We start from the raw sequence: 17,370 nt of genomic DNA, 5'->3' as shown, positions 1-17,370 counted from the left end.
ACACCCATTTATCGGGAAAACCACTAAAGGCTGCTGGTGGGATGGGAGCTCCGTGTGAGTATGCCAAGGATGAGAATCGGCATTATTTCTTCTCTCTCAGATGGGGTGATCTGAAAAGCAGATGTCTGGATTATTCTACACAATGATTTTCAATACTAAGCACACCTCGGTTTATCTTCTTTTCTTTTTTACATTGTAAAGGACACAAGCTTTTCCAACATGAAGAACGAACTCAGGTATTGCTGCGTTGTAAACTCTAAACATGCCCCCAAATGCATGCATCGGTACTGCACACACACGTGCACACAAGGGATCCCAGCATGAAAAAATACCCGAAACAAACTACGTATTGTGCACTATTCAAGGCTCCTATATGTACTGATCTGTGCTTTCTTCCAAGAACCCCCCCCAAACACACACACACACATTATCTGCTTAAATGGGTTTAACGTAGCAATTTAACTCAGGAAGATCTGAAATCACAGTTATTTGGATGTCTCATTACAGCACTCCCCAATAAGCCCTGTTCCCTCTTTTTCTTTTTGCTATGCATGTTTAGGGTAATGCATTCATTTCCTGTAGGGGGATTTGTGAATAATTATGCACAAAGACATCCTCTCACTAATTACGATGTAAAGACGGCATTCCACCAAGGTCCTTAAGGCACCACTGTGTGAACAAGTGTGTGTATCTGAATAAATTTGAGAGTGCATTCCTATGTTGTGTGTGTCAATTGTCTGAGTGCATGTACAGTATGTGCACCTTCTTTATTCCTGGGGAACTTGCACTGTTTTTATTTTTTGTATTTCTCTTATTGCAACCTTTTCATTAGAGTTATTCATTTCTTTAGTAACTGTGTAACTACAGTGTGTATCTGTGAAACCATGTGTAATTGTCAGTGATAGACATACCAACCATCCCAAAAACTATAACTGCATGATGGACGGTTGACTGAGTGATGAGAAGAGACGGGCTTGCATGCATCAACCTAAATGTGTCAATGAGCTCACGCTATTCTTGAAAGTTACCGGTCATTAAGCGAGGCACAGCAGTGAGGAAGCCTCGGCTGCCATAGGAACAGAATTAAGCCGCTGTGTCTCTCTCAGTCTCCCTCCCTGATGTAGCTTTAATTTGTTGAGCTTCTTCTGTATCCAGGAAATACAATGACTAGCCTTCGCCTTTGTTGTCTAACAGGGATTTTGACTATGCAGAGACAAGGCTGGGGAAGAGGCGCACACAGCCCAGACATGGTTTTGCAGCCGTTGTTTTTGTTTCATTGTTCTCAATTTATTCTTTGTAATCCCTTCTTTCCTTTCCTTCCCCTGCCTCTCCCTTCTTCTCCTCTATCTCTCTCTGTCTTCTCCCAAGTCTTCGGCAGTCATATCAAGGGGCCTGCCAAATAATTAGACAAGACACTTGTTTGAAAACACATTTTCAGAAGGGTATCATGCTCTCTCACAGACATAATTGTAATCAGACATGACAACAGAATGTTTTCAGGAGTTGGCAGGCAGACAGAGAGGAAGACCAATAAGATAACGGATCTATAGAGAGGAGGACAACAGAATTTGGAACTCATTTAAACCCAGTATTGCTGTGACAGTATTAGCTGGAATTCCTCAGTGCATGGCTGATATACCATATCTGTGGTGTTGCTTCTATCTTCCATCCCCCCCCCCTACAGCTTACAATTCCAATGGAGTATAACTGCATTTTGCTGGAATAAAACAGTCTGCAGATGTTTGCAAGAAAACAGGTGCTAACAACTTGTGGTCAGATAGAAATCTGGATGATAACATCTGTTTTGACCATTGTCTCTTTGTAAGAGAAGGCAACTTTATTTTCTAGAAAATATCGGAGAGGAGCCTGCTGTACTAAAAATCCTATTTCTCCTTTACACATACCTGCAGCAGATAGTGCCTTCATGGGCCATGATGACTGCAATTCTCATTGGATTGGGCAATTGTCTTATAATTGACTCCCTCACATTCTGACAGAAAGAGATTTTCCCTATAAAATGACTTTATTTCATTATTTAAACTACAGTGAATTGTATTCCTTTCCCCTTCATATGAACCCCTTCCAGGACGGGTGTGTAATCAAAACACCTGAGTATAAAAATGGTATGCATGTTTTACAGACTAGTTTAAGAATGCCAGGCAGACAGGATGTCAGCGGAGACTTTACATTGAGCTCAGAGTGAAGCCTGCGGAGGCTCAAAGTTACTGTAGCTGTATACAGTCCATGGCTAAAGGAGAATCTGTAAGTGAGTGTAAATTTGCGGTGTAGTGTATTGACTGTACACCCATACACTCACAGGGAATGTTCATGACTTGACTTGTAAATATATGTGTGGGTGTGTAATACAGTGTTTACCACTACACTTAGTAGCAGTGGGAAAATGTAACTAAGTATATTTCCTCAAGTACTGTACTTAAGTACAAATTTTAGGTACTTTACTTGAGTCTTTTCTTTTCATGCCACTGTCTACTACTACTCCATTACAAAGGGAAATTTTGTAACTTTTACTCTATTACATTAATCTGACAGCTTTAGTTACTTGTTACTTTACACATTAAGATATTTACAAACAAAACAAATACTGTTGAAATAGGACGTTTATTCTAAATTAAACTACCCAACAATCTAATGGCATACAAGTCCAGCTGAAATGATTAGCCGCTTAAACTCTCAGTTGATTGACAGAACTGTTCTGATCGTTTCCAGGTTCTCAAATGTGAGGTTTTTTCTTTATTGAGTACTTCTACTTTTAATACTTTAAGTACATTTTCTTGATGATACTTACATACTTTTAAGTAACATTTTCAAAGTAGGACTTTTGCTTGTAATAGAGTTTTAATTTTTTTACAGTGTGGTATTAGTACTTTTAATTAAGTAAAAGTATGCTTTGTACCTGTAGTTTCATTTCAAACCAGCAGGGGACAACCTTTTTTAAAGTATCCCAGCCTCTGCTCCGCTGAGCTCTGCGAGTTGCTGTGAAGATGATTCAAGACTCAGATGCAGGGCGTGCAATTTGTTTTGGCCTGGGTTCCAGCTCTCGCATTTCTTTCAAATTGTATGTCATTTTTCTTTAAGTATTTGGACTCTTGCAATTATTCAGTGACTTGCTCCCTCATTTACACTGACATACGAGTTAAAAATGAAAAAAATAAAATTCATTTTTGTAATTAAGTATTTGAAACAAGAACATTATGGAGTCAACAGATCCAATATACATGTAATTAGTGAAATTAAAACTGTTACAACTCAATTATACTGCAGGGAGCATTATAGCACAAACAAGAATATGGTTTCTTAGATTTGTTTCATAGATCCTGTGGCAGCCAATATCAAGGACAGACAATCAAGCTTTTTAAATGTGCATTGGTCAGAATCTTGAATGTTTTCAGAATGGCAGACTTGAGTGCTGAGACCGGCTGACACACTGATGACAAGCAGCAATAGAAAATAGAGGCATGAAAAGTGCTGAAAATTTCAGAAAATTACTCTATTAGAAAGGATAGCCTGGTTAAAAAAAACTTACTGTAGGTTGCATAACATACTGTTGATGTGGCATCCAAGATGTACTCTGAACCTGTGGAGAAGGAAGTGGGAGGGGAGGGGCGAACAGAGGAGATGAGCAGATGAAGCAAAGGTAGAGGTGATGACATTAAGCGCAGACATGATGAAGGAAATGGAGAGAAGAAAGATGGAGAGTAGAAAGGAAGTAAAAAATAAAGTAATTAAAGTAGAAGGGGATGGGCATGAGTAGGGGGAGGCAAACGGGAGGTCAGGAAGAGATGAGACGAAAGGGAAGATCAAAAAGAAGATTGTTGCAAGTGGATAAAGAATTGAGGAAGAGAGAACATAAAGAAGGACAATTGGATGACAGAATGACAGGAAGTGGGAGAAAATGAGAAAACCAAAGAGGAGAAGAGAGAAAATTAATCATTGGCTCAAGTCTTTACAAGCCCATTTCAGAGCCTCAGTCCCTGCGGCAGGGCGGCTTACAAAATATCACAGCCGTAACTGAGGGTCCACTATACAGTATGTCATGTTGTAATTATAAGAGGATAATAAGACCACATAGAGCAATACAATCTAATAATTACTGCTTCACATTGGAGGTTTCATCATCAAAGCCTGTCTTGGCCACAAATCACCACTTTCATCTCCTACTGCCTATCCCTAACATCAGGAGGAACAAGCCCCAAAAGGCCACTTTTTTGCATGTAAAACAGGGAATGCTTCTAGTAATTATATGAGTGCATGTGTATGTTCACTTACCTGTGTCTGTCTATGGGGAGTTAATTGAATGCAAGGTAGCTCAACTCCTTCTTGTGATTTCCTCAAAAAGCATTATGTGACTGTCTCTGTGTGTCATTGCATTTGTCTTTCTTGTTTACAGCAGTGTTTCGTGCTAGAGAAAGCCTGTGGGGAAGGACTGGTGTTTGTTTTAAAGTCTACGTGTTTGACAAACCGAGGATCAAGTACTGAGTCAATCTCTCAAAGAACCACAGCTACATCGGCACACAGCTTTGACATGAATTGGTATGGTTTGTGCGTGTGGAAGAGAGGATGTGACACATGGGAACAGAGAGACAGAGACAAAAGGAGGATTTGTGCCGAAGACTGAAAGATCGATGGGAGGAGTGCTGCAATATAAGCCTGTGTTTTATCATTGCTAGACTAAGAATTGTCAAGTTATGTGTTAAAGTCTCTCCTGAGAAAAGACAACTCTACTTACTTGACCTGTCCACGGAGTACACACAGGACAACAGTAAAAAAGCAAGTCATTCAACACATTTGAAATTAATTTTGAAGCTTATGCTATATTCTTCTTTGTGCCAGCAAATCCCATTAAAATAGACCAAAACCAACAATGTGTTAGTCTGTCTCCATACTTTCAGACTTCTCTGTGTGATTCATTCAGCTGGAAACTGTAGTTTTTAGCAACACTTAACAGTTGAAGGAAAAAATATTATACGCATTTCGTGGGGACTGTTTTGAGTTGCGGAATAATACACATTTGGTGTCCTAGTGGTTTTGGTCTTTTCATGGGATTGGGACAATTGGAAAAATATAGAATATCACTTATCCTTTACAACCACATATTTACAACCACTAAACCAAAGCTCCACTCCCATGTATCTCTATCGAACTTTACTTCCCTATTGCTGTCAGGTTGCATAATATGCCAGTGGGATGCTACAGTATATTGGAGCTAAGTTTGACTTTGATTAGTCGCTTTTTTAAATTGGCTGGCCAGAGAGCTACTGCAAAGTCAAAATGACATGCCTGAAGCTTGTACTCAGGTGCTTCACAGTGGTGGCTAGGACAAGACAAAACAGTCTACTAAAGTACCCTGAATTTGGAAAAAAGCAACATAATGAAACCGTCATTTTAGCAACATCATTTTATTAAAAACACAACTCTAACGTGCCCTTGTCACTTTCTAGAGCCTTTACAGGATTTCAAAGCTTGGTGAAAGCCAGGAAACTTCAGAGAGGGTCTACACACCTGATATGTGGAAACGGGAGAGGCAGCAATGAAGGGTGTGATTGACGTCTGTGCAATCATCCGATTAGTGGAGATGCTGTACGGAGAAGAGTAGAACCTATAGAAGCAAACAAGAAAAGGTTAAATTTTGACATATCGTCAAACCTAAAGGCAGGGTAAACCTAAAGCAAGAACATGTTAAAAGACTGCACAGTGATAAACTGCAACGTCAGTCAAGAGGCTTCTCTCAGTTTTAGCTTTCCAGGTGTAGCCACATGCAAAGGTGAAAATGTGCCTTTTGTACTCTTTGTTTTCAACCACCCAGTGCACTTCAAGAAACCACTGACAAAATGGATCAGACATCATCAAGGCTGCCATGGAAACAATAAATATTGCAGCTCCACTCTACTCCATACCACACCATCAAAGATGTCTTCGAATGAGACTTGACACTGCACCGGAGTGCACATCATGTTACAAAGCAGTCTGGTCCACTGCTAGACACAATAATGAATTATCACCTTAACGGTTAAGTGGGTGAAACATTTCAACTTAGCCCTTTATGTTCTGACCTATGCATATTCTACTTGGGAGAAACTACATACCCATTTAGTACTCTGTTTACTTCTGTCCCTGTACCTTTGTTTGCCCTTCTGATTTTGCTCCATGTTTTTTTTTCATTTAACTTCCTCAACCATGCAGCGGCAGAATGCCGTGCCTCACAGTGCTTTATTTAGCATTGTGTATCTAGAGAGGACATGTTTCATTGGCCGGGCCGTGTTGCTGTGCCCGATCGATCCCAACGCGTCTGTTGACTGAAGAACGGAGCATGGGAGGGGAGAAAGAGAGAGGCGGAGAAAGAAAGAAGCCCTCCCCTATATACTGTGCCTCTAACATAGCCACAATTGCATAAAAAGGTACCAAAGTGTTCTGCTTAATTGGGGGAGAAAAGCACTGAAAAATCAAACACACTGTTGGTTTACTTTTAAGGGTTACTTCAATCTAATTCTGCCAAATGTCAGTATTCATTTGCCGTATTTTATTCATAAAGTGCTGTATAGTACATAATAGAAAATACAATATCCACTCTATTCTTACAACTTATCTGACAGCCAGGCTCAGCAACGAGCCAGAGACAGGAAAACACAGATGGATCGGTGCTACTTCACTGTAACACCAGCACACACCGTATTTCAAGGGTGAAATGGGTTGCCGAGGTGGTTGCCTGCTTCTGTTATTGCACTTTCATTTTCCAACATTACATTTGTTCGGTGAGTGATGGCACGAGCGTTGTTGAACTTAGCTGCTAGATGCAAACCCTCAGGTATATTTAAACTGTGCAGTCCTGGCCTCGTGGATGCAGCTGGTTTCCAACTGCCTGTGATAAGCTCCAGAACATGATTGTGCTTCACACGGACATCCAGCCTCCCTGTTGGATTTGAATGCTCTGCTTGGTGTGTTGAAGCCTACGTAGTACTACATGAAGAATACAACTACAATGGTTGCACTATGATTCACTTCCTTGGCACCAGAAAGAGAAATCACATGAATTATTTGCAGTATATATTTTCTCTGTTCAGCTGTGGTTCATACGCAGGTTGATTGCATGTTCTATCTTCAGTGTGTTGACACTGGCTCAGCTTACACTGACATACATTTTCTTGAAATTTACTTTTGGACCTTTCAACTCTGGCTTAGTTAATTGTCTCATTGGGTTTTTAAGTATAGTCTCATGTTCTTTGAGCCATTGCAATGTAGACATTTATTGATATTTTTCAACCTTATACACAAACGTGTATATGTGAAAAGTTGAACAGATAGAGGATATTTCAAAGTTGAAGAAATAACTGGAACATGTTAGTCAAAGTGGTAATCAGCAAAAAGAAGAACAAAAACGCTTCTGCTGAGGATGTAGTGGTGCCTATCCGTCTTTGTGACTGTACAGTGAATGTATGACTTGCATTAGAGATACTGTATTACTGTCACTGATGAATACAAATGAGAGAACGCAGCTGGGTTATTCAATATGGTTCTCTGATTGTGTTTATTGTATTTTTCATTAGAGTGATGTGTATTGAGAGAGAGAAATAGTAGGTAGAGGACAGATGCAAGGTTATTGATGGAGGCTATTAGCCCTGAGCAGCACGCCGTCCATAGGGACTCCAGTACGGCTGTTTAAATAATACACTAAAACATGTAATTGCAAATAGAACATCACTACAGGATTGAATTTAAAACCTCTCTGTGAGTCCCTGGTGTGACTTAGCCGCACTGTCAGGAGTTTGCCCTGAAAAATTAGCCAATGATTTAGAGCCGGCCTCAGTGACTTTCTCAGTGGAGAAATGTGGGGGAGCATGCTAAAATATACATGTGTATGTGCAATGTGTGTTTGCCGCACACACAGAGGAAAGGAAAGACAGACAGAGAGGCAGAATATTAGAGGTAAGAACAGAGTCAGGGAGAACTAGAAAGAAGGAGGAAGAAACAAAAGGACAGCAAACAGACCAGATGGAGGAGAGAGATTGAGAAAAAGAGAGCCAGAGAAAGTGAATTTTGTGTCTCCCTGATAAAAGCAGCACAGGCTATACGCCAAAGCAGTCTGGTTGGTTGCGACACATGTTTCTAATAACATCAGATTGGCATCAGACCTTAGAAACCAGCCGTCCTCAAGCTTGGAAAGACTCACAAACCTGTAATTGATTTGTACCCTTCCCCTCTCCTTGGGCTGACTTTACTTTTGCCTTTGCCCTCCTCTTGACCCCGGACGGCCCTTCCTTTGTATTCAACCCCCTTCCCTCCCTGCTTTTTCGCCTCTCTAATTAGCTGCATTAGCATTTCACAGTCATCTAGTGCTTCGCCGGAAGGAGCTCCGATGACTGCTGGAGAGAGGTCGGGGAGGGTTTAAGCACCGCGAGTGCACAGATGCTCACGTGTGAGAATGCATTTAAACATGCATGAGCACGTACACATACACAAAGACACCAGAGAAGAGCGAAAGTAAATCATCTGCTTGGAAACGGAGTGTAGGAATTATGAGAAGAAAAAGACTACAGACAATAACGTGTAGGAGAAAGGGGAAGAGAGGCAAGAGTCAACAACAGTTTAAAGAAAATGTAGGTGGTCAGAGAAGCACAAGAGGGCTGGTATAAAGGTGATGTGAAGAAGGTAAAGGGAAGTGCAATGTGTTGAGCACAACAGGACAACAGTAAAAAAGAGGAGAAAAGCGGGAAACTAGGGATACAAAGTGGGACTGAGTTGACAAGACGGAGGAGAAGAGAAACAAAGAGCTGGAGGGATGCGTCTCCTGGGATCGCATCACCAGCAGCATTCCTAGCAGACAGCAGCGATCTCCAATTTCCCTCTGAAACAGGCAGACACTTGGCTCTCCGCATTAAGCCTGAGAGCACTGCAGATAGCCTGAGCTGACGAAAGTCTTACAGTGGCACTGCAACACCGCCCAACTTCCCTGTTTGCAAACAAAACCTACATGTCTGAGAGCTTGTATGCATAGGTGTGTGTGTGTTTGTGTGTGTGTGTGTGTTTGTGTGTGTGTGTGTGTGTGTGTGTGTGTGTCCTGTATCTGTTTGAATATGTGTGCATGTTTGAGTTCTGATCATTTGGATGCATGTGCTCTTCTCTCGCATATTAGTGATGATGGTTGGCTGATGTGTGTTCATCTTTGCTGCTATGAGAGGATGTAAGGTTTGCAAAGGCTCATAAACAAGTGCTATAAAAATATTTGGCACAGAATGTGAAAGTTTGCAGACATCTAAAGTTGTTGAAATTGTAAATCTGAGAAAAAAAACTCTCAACCTACCCATTCTGCATCGCTGTGGGATCATATGTCAACGCCATACCACTCTGGGGAAAGAGATAAAAAGAGAAATATTATATATTTCTCTTGTGTTTACTCTCTAATTAAGATATTGATGTGTGAACAGTTATTTAATGATGTAAAGACACCATATAGATGAAAAGTAGAATTAGCTGTGATGAACACAAAGGCTTTGATTCAAAATGTTATAATTTAAACAAGTGAGTGACAAGACCTGCATAAAGAACAATTGATAATGTCTGCAAAAATCTTAAATGAGCCAGTGCTCAATAAAATAATGCATGAATTGGTGTGAGCCTGTGGACCACTTAAACTGTATTGTTTTCAAAAATATCCTCAGATATAATAAAATATACACAATGGGGACATTGACAGATGTTTGTCATAGCCCTGATAGTGCTCTGCATAATGAATGTAACAATATACTGCTGATTCAGTGCACTCATAGTGTTACTAAGTTTGACTAAAAGTAACACATGAGTGCAGAAGATTTCTCATGTACTGCTATTTAGCCATTAAATGTTATTTTTTCAGAAAGATGTTTGTTAAAAAAATGCATCAAAATCAAAATCAATCTGCTATACAGTACATTGTAACACCCCAACTGCAGGATGTGCAGGAACAACAAACGGACACCCTACTGTGATTATCCTATAGCAATCTCCACCAGTTCCAAGGCATACTTATCACTACACTGCTCATTATACCCAAAAAGGAAAAGGTTTCTCTGCATTATATCACTAGCAGAAAAAAACCAAAGCTGCAAGAGTGTCCTTCCTCCTCTCCATTAAATGTTGTCCCTATTAAGTCAAGTGTGTATCATTAAGTGACACATCTCTGACTCTGAATGGTTTCTATCTGTCTCCCTTCCTCTATCATGTGCTAATAAAGGAGACTGTACTTCTCGCTGCTAAGCTTTGAAAACGATCCTCAGCCACTTGACTGCCTTTTGGCAATGTTGGAATAGACTGAAAGCAACAATGGTGTTTTTAGTCTTTTGCTACCCTGCTATCTGCAGCCTTACACGAGTCATTTGGACTGGAGTGTGCCCTGATTCTGAACTTTGCTGCAATGTTTGCTCTTTCCCCCAACCACTGTTTCTATCCAGGACTGGGGGAATATAGGCTGCACATGTAAAATAAAGGAGTGACAAACATTGATGACATCAAATAGCACAACATAATTATTCCAAAGCCCAGGACTCATTTTCATAGCAGCTCTTTTATATCTGATTTAAAGCTGGTAACAAATACATAACACATTCTCAACAATCCTTGTTTTCATCTTGAGCTGAATTTGTATTTGCTGCTGGTTCTTTTGAATTGTCTTTTAGAACAGAAGATCTTGAGGCCAGAGTTAGAGGAGATTAGCTCTGAGAAGCATATTGATGTTTGCCTCGTTCCCTCAAAGTTTCCGTCATCTGACAGCAAAGACAATATTACTCACTGCTGCAAAATCTCGTCATAATCTATCTCTGTGTTTGCATTCACAATGAATCCTCATTGATGGATTATTTAACGGACCTACCAAGAACAGGCCCAGGGGTCCAAAGGGTCAGGGGGGCCCCTGGATCCAAAGCATCTGTTTAAAGTTACTGTTCTCTTCAAACATCTCTTCTACAAAGAGATGCAAAACAAATACAAAGAAACACAAAAAACTACAAAGTGAAATAAAAACACCTACAAAAGAGACAAAAAAGAGGTACAAAGAGACAGAAAAATGACTACAGAGAGACACAAAACAACTACAAAGAGACAAAAACTTACTACAGAGAGACACACAATAACTACAGAGAGACACAAAACAACTACATAGAGACACAAAATGGCCACAAGGAGACACAACATGTCCGTAGTTAAAAAAAGACAAAACAACCACAAAGAGACAGGAAGTGTTATTTGTACTCCGGTTTATGGGTGTCTTTTTTTATATGTGTGAGTGATTGTGTATTTAATATGTCACAGTCGCAAGGCCAGACTCATTTAGGAGTGAGAGGTATTGGGAGATTAGGGTTGGCTGACTGAGTGTGAGGCCGCAGCGAGGCCCCTCAAAGCACCTCCACGGACAGATGCCTCTATTAGTCTGCCTGGACCCGGAGACTTGGCTTAGATAAATGCATAAACCTCCGACAAGATGCCTTCTTTTAGCAAGACCAAGTGGGGCTTGTCAGGACTTGGGCCACTGACAAATTTGCCAGGAATCCCACTGAAAGCACTGATCATATACTTCAAGTCCAGCTGACACTTCACAAATGTTCACAACATGATAGAAAAAAACAATGACTAGCCCTAATGTGATTTGTCTTTGCTTTCAGAAAAACAAAAAACGCAATGGGTGCCTGCTACACACATGAGGGTAATGCACATGCACATACTGTGGCATCCTGTTTTTGATGTGGCGGCTCTTGTTTCAGCCCACAGTTGTTTCAGCCTGGTTCTATTTCATTTCACTTCACCGCCCTGCTCTTTCCCAACCTCCATGTTATGCGAATGTTGGGAAACTGTTAAAAACTCCACTCGGTGTGTGGGTGGCGACATTATTAATCACTTTCCCTTGTTCTGTAAATTAAAGCTTTGGTATCGACACTAACAACTTCTGAACTCCCTACATTGTGCAACAGTCAATCTGCTTTCAATCCGCAGCACAAGGTTTTATTTCTTCTGTGGATGACAGTCTGGAGGTGGGAGTTTTAACAAAGGGAAAAACTATTTAGCATTGGGGTCTTGCAGAAACCTTCTATTTTAAATTTAACAACCTTTATACACGCAAGCTTTCATACTGTCAGCAGCATCTCTAAATCGGCCTACAGAGAGTTATTGGAAATGAAAGCTGATAATGTCACAGTAGGGGGCCTGTCAAGTTATGAAAACGTTGTTATACACTGTGAAAAAGAAACTGATGTCAAAGGGCATCATCGGCCATAGATTTAAAGCAACACAAGGGAACATTTCCCACTTTGGTCCCCCTACAGGTTGGAACCGGAATTGTCCCATTATGTCTCATTAGAACTACAAATCCACTACCCGATCTGGCAAACTTGCATAGTGCGGTTACAGCCGGTAGAGAGCCGCAAAGCGAATGCTGTTCACTCTGTTACGACTTGATGAACCACTGAAACAATTTTGGAGGCACTGTTTTCAGTTACAAGAAAGTTCTCTAGTGTTCCTCTTAAAGTTTATTTAAATGGCGACCTTTTAAGTGTGATTTATGTTTCTGTGTCTCAGATACGTACGTAGGTACGTGGAGACAGGGACCCTTCGCCGTAGCCTGACGTGCACCTCTCGACACATGTAACTACATGTTACGGCAACGCACCTCACTTGGCCGTTTCCTGGTTCTTTGTCTCCATTAACAACATGACATCAAGCAAAGGGTTAACTTTTCCTGCTCCAGCTTTCCGAACGTGGTTAGAAAGCACAGAGGAGCCACTTTGTTTCTCTCAGTGTGCCTCTAGAGTCGCTCCAAAGCTGATCCCCGTCACTCTCTCACTCTCTCTAACCCACACTCCTTGCACACATGCATGCTGGCCCTGCTATTCACTTAAAAAAGATCGAAGTACACACCAACGCGCAAATATAAACTTCAGGCCACTTACATAGACAACGGCAAAGGCTCTGTGTGGACCCTCCGCAGAACCAAAAACCATGCTTCAGAGTTATGTTTGTATGCCTTATGTGAAGCAGCTATCAACACTTAGCTGGGAAATAAGTAAGTAAGATATGTTGTACTGTGTCCAACTATATTTCTCTTTCACCTCTCTGACTATTATGACAGGATTAGTGTTGTGCTTTTGCTAGAAAGCTGAGAAGGCAAAGGTTTAAAAGAAGTTTGTGGATATACTGTACTCATGCATGTTTTGTTAACTTTAATATTTCCTCTCCTCCTCTTATAAACCCTCTTTGGAAACATGGTGTACTCATTCTGACTATGAGAAGTGAGCGGTGATCGTAGATTTTGAGAATGTCTGCTGCGGCATAATTCTGCCTGAGGAAGAATTCTGTGTTGCTTTATTTTACTGAGGCAGAGGGTAAAATGGGTAATGTGTTACAATTTGCCTTTTCCATGTGAGTTATAAGAAGAAGCTGCTGTTGCTGCTGAAGGGAATCTTTTACGATGGGTACTGCTGAGCTTTTCTGATGATTAAATAGACTTTTAAGCCTCACCTCTCCGTCCCGTGTCCACGGTCGTCCATTCTGGGGATACTTGACCTGGGTCTGCCTCTTCTTCTGGCCTCCGTCAGCAAACTTGCACAGCAACGGCTCTGCAGGGGCTACAGAGTGAGTCAGACAGAGAGGGAGGGAGACAAGGACAAACACAGAGATGAACTAATCATCTTAATTGCAAGAAAAAGTGAAATTGTAATCATTAGGTTAAGAGTTTCAAAGGTAAGATTTAAATAGAGTGTGTTTTGTTGCGGCTTATACAAAAAAATAACTTAAATCAATTGGACCTGAAAACAGCACTTTAGCTCGTACGTATATCTCCTCCACCCCTGATCCAAACATCTAAACAACAGCTGTTATCGCACAATCTCTGCAAACCCCTACATCCACACTTAGACAAAAGCAGACGTAGAAACAAAGCCAAGGGCTAATCATCAAAGCATGGTGAGCGTGGTTCAAACGACAAACCAAACAGGCATTATTAATACGCTAAATAACTTCACACAGCTTGACCCCGGGCGATTGTGATTTCTCCAAGACAACACGGTCCTTTTCTAGACCAGAGAAAGAAGAAAGCCTTGATTACAAATAGGATTAGCCGAGTGTGACCTCCTATACAAAAGTTCACCAAAACTCTAACTTCAGCCTGATAGGCTGCAGCCTCCAAATGCCCTACAGGCTTCGGAAATTGCAGGAAGTTGCTGGATTGGGGCCGGATTATCTGAAAGAAAAAAAAAGGCTTTGTTCTGTATTAATGTATTGAGAACTTTAGAATTTGTTAGAAAGCAAGAAAGCGTGAATAATGGCTTCTACTTCTGGGAAATGCTTCAGTAACAGCATGAATCAACACACACAATAAAAAGTGTTATACTGACATGAACCAGGTCACATAGAGAAGAGATCTGATGGTTTATGTAGTCAGATAGTCTAATACATATTGAATCCCCATGGAGATTCCAAAGATGTACAATTAGAACATATGTACAGTATTATGTGTTATTCAGTTAGAAGAGGAATGTAATTGGATCTTGAAGGACACATCCGGCGCAAAACGAACCCAGGGGTTAATAACACACTGTTACCGAGTCAACCATTCTCTGGGATGTGTTTTCATGCTAATGAAATGTGACCAGTTTTAGTGCAAACCGCTAATTAGCTTATTACGCTAGTTGTCGGAGCACAGGTAAAGGCTCAAAATAGCACCACACTTCCAAAGTAGCATAATGAGGGTCCCTATGTGTAAAACGAAGCATTGAAAACTTTGTAAGTGTACAGACAGTTTATTACAAAGACAGCACTGTTCGGTATACAGCGCCATCTTGGGAAAACAGTCTCCACCAGTCAAACAACAAACGCAGTGCAACCAGTAACCAGTAACATGGCTCAATCATGGCGCTCGTCTGTTCACATTTGATCAGCATGAAAACATATCCCGGAGAACGGTCGACTTGGTACCCATGCGTTAGTAACCCCTAGATTATTTTGCACCAGAATTGTCCTTTAATGTAATACATAGAATTAGAAAAGAAACTGAAAACTTCCACTTCAGTTGAATGTATCTGGAACTGTAATTGTCTCAGTGATACACTGTCACACCAGTGTTCTCTTCATGCCTTGATTAACTTTTATAAAGACACCTCTTGACCCTTAAATTGAATAAGCAACCTATTTTTATGCATTGCATCTCACTTGTTACTTTAATACATCCACCAAGGCCTGTTTGAATCATTGACTGCATGTAAAAAAAAAAGGCTATTAGCTGGCACTGTCGTATTCCTTAACTGGCAATGATGTCAAACTACAAAGAAAGTCAAATCCTTTATTGTGTTCAGCTTAGAAATAAAGAAGTTCTTATAATTCTATGAACATCTTGCCCGTACTGATTAGCACATTGAGAATGCCAAAATAAACTACGCAATTACCTCGCCTACTTCAAGAAAAAAGCTTCTTCGTCTCAGTAAACTGAAAAATGAGAAGAGGTGTTCTCAGCGGAGAAAAAAACATTCAGAGCTCAAGGTTGAGAAGAGAGCTATTTGGAATGCCTGGGGCCCGGATGGGTACTCAAAAGGGAAGAAGACAGAGAAAAACAGAGCTGTGAGATTATACTGCATTTAGGAATACTTTGTCATTATACTGTTTTAACTTGATTTCTATCTGAAAAACAGGCCTCGCGGCTGGGCCTCTGTCATCATCCCTTGCCTTTGCTATTCACCTCTCTCAATCACTCCCCTTCTCTCTCTCTTTCAGCCACTTTGCTCCATGCATTCATATACATTTGGTAAACAGTCATGTGTGTAGGCGTATGTGTGACGTGTGTGTGAATTTGTTCTAGTTCTGTAGTTTCCTCGTGGAAAACAAGATCTTGGCCCAGAAACAAACACAAGAATGGCCAAGATTGATCTCAGAGGTGAAGGTTGTTTTAAAATCAAGATAAATCAACAAAATCAGAGAAGATACATTGTGGGGAAACCAAACATCGGTCATTTTAGCAGAGGGAACTTAATAAAGGAGATAGCACCAAAGCTATAAAAACAAATGTTGAAACTGTATTTCTCTGCAATATCCACTTACTTACTGTGGGCCTTTATTCTTCAAAAGCCCCATTTCAGCTTTATATGTGCTTTAAAATAACAGACCTTTTCAGACATATAGTTGCAGGAACTGAATAGCTACAGGAAAACAATTTCTTTACTGATAGTCCCTTACATGCATGCCTGCTTGTGTTTCTACGGCATCAAAGGAGCCATGAAGATTTGGCCAATTTGTCCAATAACGCATAAAAACCATAGCACTGTTTGAGACACAGTATTTTACAGAAGAGGTCATTTCATTTTTCTTGGTTGCACAACACTATAGTTTACACAGCTGTAATAAAGGGATGCAAAAGAGAAATGCAAAAATCGAGAAAAGAAGGGTGAAAACAACAAAGTTTTTAATGAAAAGAGGACTAATATTTAGGTAGCATTTTACATTAACCCACTATTGCCATCTTACGGAAGCTGTCCAGCATGATTGCTCTAGCTGATTTTAAATTACATTTAAGACATCTTCAGAGATGATATGGGGATCAGCTCTTGTATATAATTTAAAACTACCACTTTGGCACTTATCATTTCTATGATTTGTGTCGTATTTTTTTTCTTTGTTAGAACTTTTTTCTTTGTATGAATATGTTTGTGTCATATTGCTGTTGTGTCCTGACCAGGTCTCTCTTTAGAAGGAGATCCTGTTTCTTAACGAGACTGACGGTCTAAAAAGGTTAAACAACAAAAAAATAGTAACATCCATCTACACACATTAAAAAAAAATCACATACACAACATTGTAGCTGCAAGCTGTTTTTGTGTTAGAGCTGATGAAATGGCTCCAGACATTAAACACTGGCCCAGTGTTTACATGCATAAACACGCCCACACACCCACACATACACACACACATACATACACACACACACACACACACACAGTTATACTATTTTGGGTGCCTTAGTGCGTCTGGAGCTTGGATTTAGTGTTTTTCAGAGACTGCTGCCAGCCAGTTGGGCAGGATATTTGGACTGGCCCATATAAAGAGAAAATTGTGTTTCTTGTTTCTATAGATAATTTGAATGAATGCACAATGCTGCCATATTCTCGGATACCTGGACTTTAATCCTATTATTACTTAAATCTGACATGTCAGATTATACTGTCAAAATAACATAAATGCAAATACGATTAAGTGTCTGAGCTGTAGCTTGAGACAGCAAACTAATTGAAATAAAAGAATAGTACTGCATGCATATGTGTTAGTTTATGACTGTGTGTGCATGTGCTGCTGATGGAATAGTACTTTTTTAAATTTTGCTGATGACCATCTTCAGAGGAAGACCAT

General features: G+C 40.4%; 1 protein-coding gene across 9 annotated transcripts in view; it reads right to left on the bottom strand.

Annotated features, from left to right (window-relative positions):
• Positions 1–17,370, bottom strand: part of LOC117946855 (RNA-binding motif, single-stranded-interacting protein 3-like) — a 173,818-nt gene that overhangs the window by 5,128 nt on the left and 151,320 nt on the right. For all 9 annotated transcript variants that reach the window (XM_034875282.1, XM_034875280.1, XM_034875279.1 and 6 more), the window contains 4 exons: positions 13,498–13,604; positions 9,317–9,360; positions 5,521–5,617; positions 3,545–3,595 (listed from right to left, as the gene is read on the bottom strand). In XM_034875282.1, the coding sequence (XP_034731173.1) occupies positions 3,545–3,595; positions 5,521–5,617; positions 9,317–9,360; positions 13,498–13,604 (299 nt within the window). The remainder of the gene's footprint in view (positions 1–3,544; positions 3,596–5,520; positions 5,618–9,316; positions 9,361–13,497; positions 13,605–17,370) is intronic.

Source organism: Etheostoma cragini, chromosome 6 (genome assembly GCF_013103735.1).
Source record: "Etheostoma cragini isolate CJK2018 chromosome 6, CSU_Ecrag_1.0, whole genome shotgun sequence".
In the NCBI taxonomy this organism is placed as follows: domain Eukaryota; kingdom Metazoa; phylum Chordata; class Actinopteri; order Perciformes; family Percidae; genus Etheostoma; species Etheostoma cragini.
The sequence above is the reverse complement of the archived record's forward strand: the minus strand, read 5'-3'. Positions and strand labels throughout refer to the sequence as shown.